Genomic DNA, 1164 nt, shown 5'->3' with positions numbered 1-1164 from the left:
CTAACGATACGAATATTGTCGTTAAGAAAAATGGGAATCGCGCTACTGACAAGTGTACATGATACATACATTTGGAAATACATACATCAGAAAATAAAACCTGTTAAAAGAGAAAAGTGTTCCATTTTGTCATTTTATTAGTAATATAATTAGGACCAGAGATTAGGAGCAAGGTAAAGAAAACATTTTAAAACATTCGCGTTAGTATGTACATATGTGTGTACCTTTGCATATTGCACAAAATATTAATTTACTAAAGTATCTGGCATAACTAATGACATATTCGAAAACTGATTACTGAAAAAATATTTTAATGTACATACTTCTGTACATTTGTACGCATGTATGTATATTCTAATCCAAAGAGTTTTATTAGGTCACGAGTTTAAACAGCTCTTAAAATTTATTTTAATTTGATACAAGGTGTATACGCCTTAATTTTATTTGTATGCGTCAAACGATTTATAAAATTCAGAACAACTTCTCCCAATTCTGGGTTACAAAGTTGTTCGTCATAAAGGCAATGAATGCCAAACTCGTTTTAGCATACGCACTGTAGATGTTATGGTATTAATAATAGGGATAGTCAGTGCAACTATTGTTGATGAATGTGTCTGCGGTGTCCAAGCGCACAGAAAGTGTTTTTTCATCTAAAATACTTTCTGCAGCATAACAAAATGCTTGGACACGTTACCGTGATCATCCGCCACCAGGTATATTACAATCCATTGACGTATTCACGACACGTCCAATTCGACGATTCGGGCGCAGTCCTTGACTGAAGCCACCTCCGCCACTGCCACCGCCGCGTCCACCTCCCCCACCTGGACCACCACCACCACCGCCGCCAGAGCCCCACCCACCCCAACGATTATTGCTACTACCGCTTTGATTATCATTATTCATGAAGGGGGCCATTAGGGTTTTAAAGCTACAATTTTACAAAAATTACTTGAATATCCGCATATATCAGACAATTTCAAAGTCCACTTACAAGGCGACTACTACAAACCAAAGGCCTATGAAAATCTCTAAAACGCGTGCAATACTCCATGGCCGCCGCTCCAAAACACGTCCATCTGTTGGACGAGAACAGGCAAGATATTTTCTTCACTACTAAAATGAATTATCGTTCTTACCTCGATCTATGTACACCATTCTGTG

At 38.1% G+C, this 1164-nt stretch overlaps 1 protein-coding gene across 1 annotated transcript; it reads right to left on the bottom strand.

Annotated features, from left to right (window-relative positions):
• Positions 1 to 111: 111 nt before the first annotated feature.
• LOC108357434 (glycine-rich selenoprotein-like) lies at positions 112 to 1158 on the bottom strand. The gene is made up of 3 exons (XM_017608511.1): positions 1140 to 1158; positions 995 to 1079; positions 112 to 931 (listed from the first exon to the last, which is right to left on the bottom strand). Exons 1-3 carry the CDS (start codon positions 1156 to 1158, stop codon positions 700 to 702), a joined length of 336 nt encoding a protein of 111 aa, XP_017464000.1. The 3' UTR covers positions 112 to 699.
• Between the last annotated feature and the right edge of the window lie 6 nt (positions 1159 to 1164).

This window comes from Rhagoletis zephyria, unplaced genomic scaffold (genome assembly GCF_001687245.7).
Source record: "Rhagoletis zephyria isolate East Lansing unplaced genomic scaffold, Rhagoletis_zephyria_1.1 Rzeph_scaffold_77508, whole genome shotgun sequence".
Taxonomy (NCBI): Eukaryota; Metazoa; Arthropoda; class Insecta; order Diptera; family Tephritidae; genus Rhagoletis; species Rhagoletis zephyria.
The sequence above is the reverse complement of the archived record's forward strand: the minus strand, read 5'-3'. Positions and strand labels throughout refer to the sequence as shown.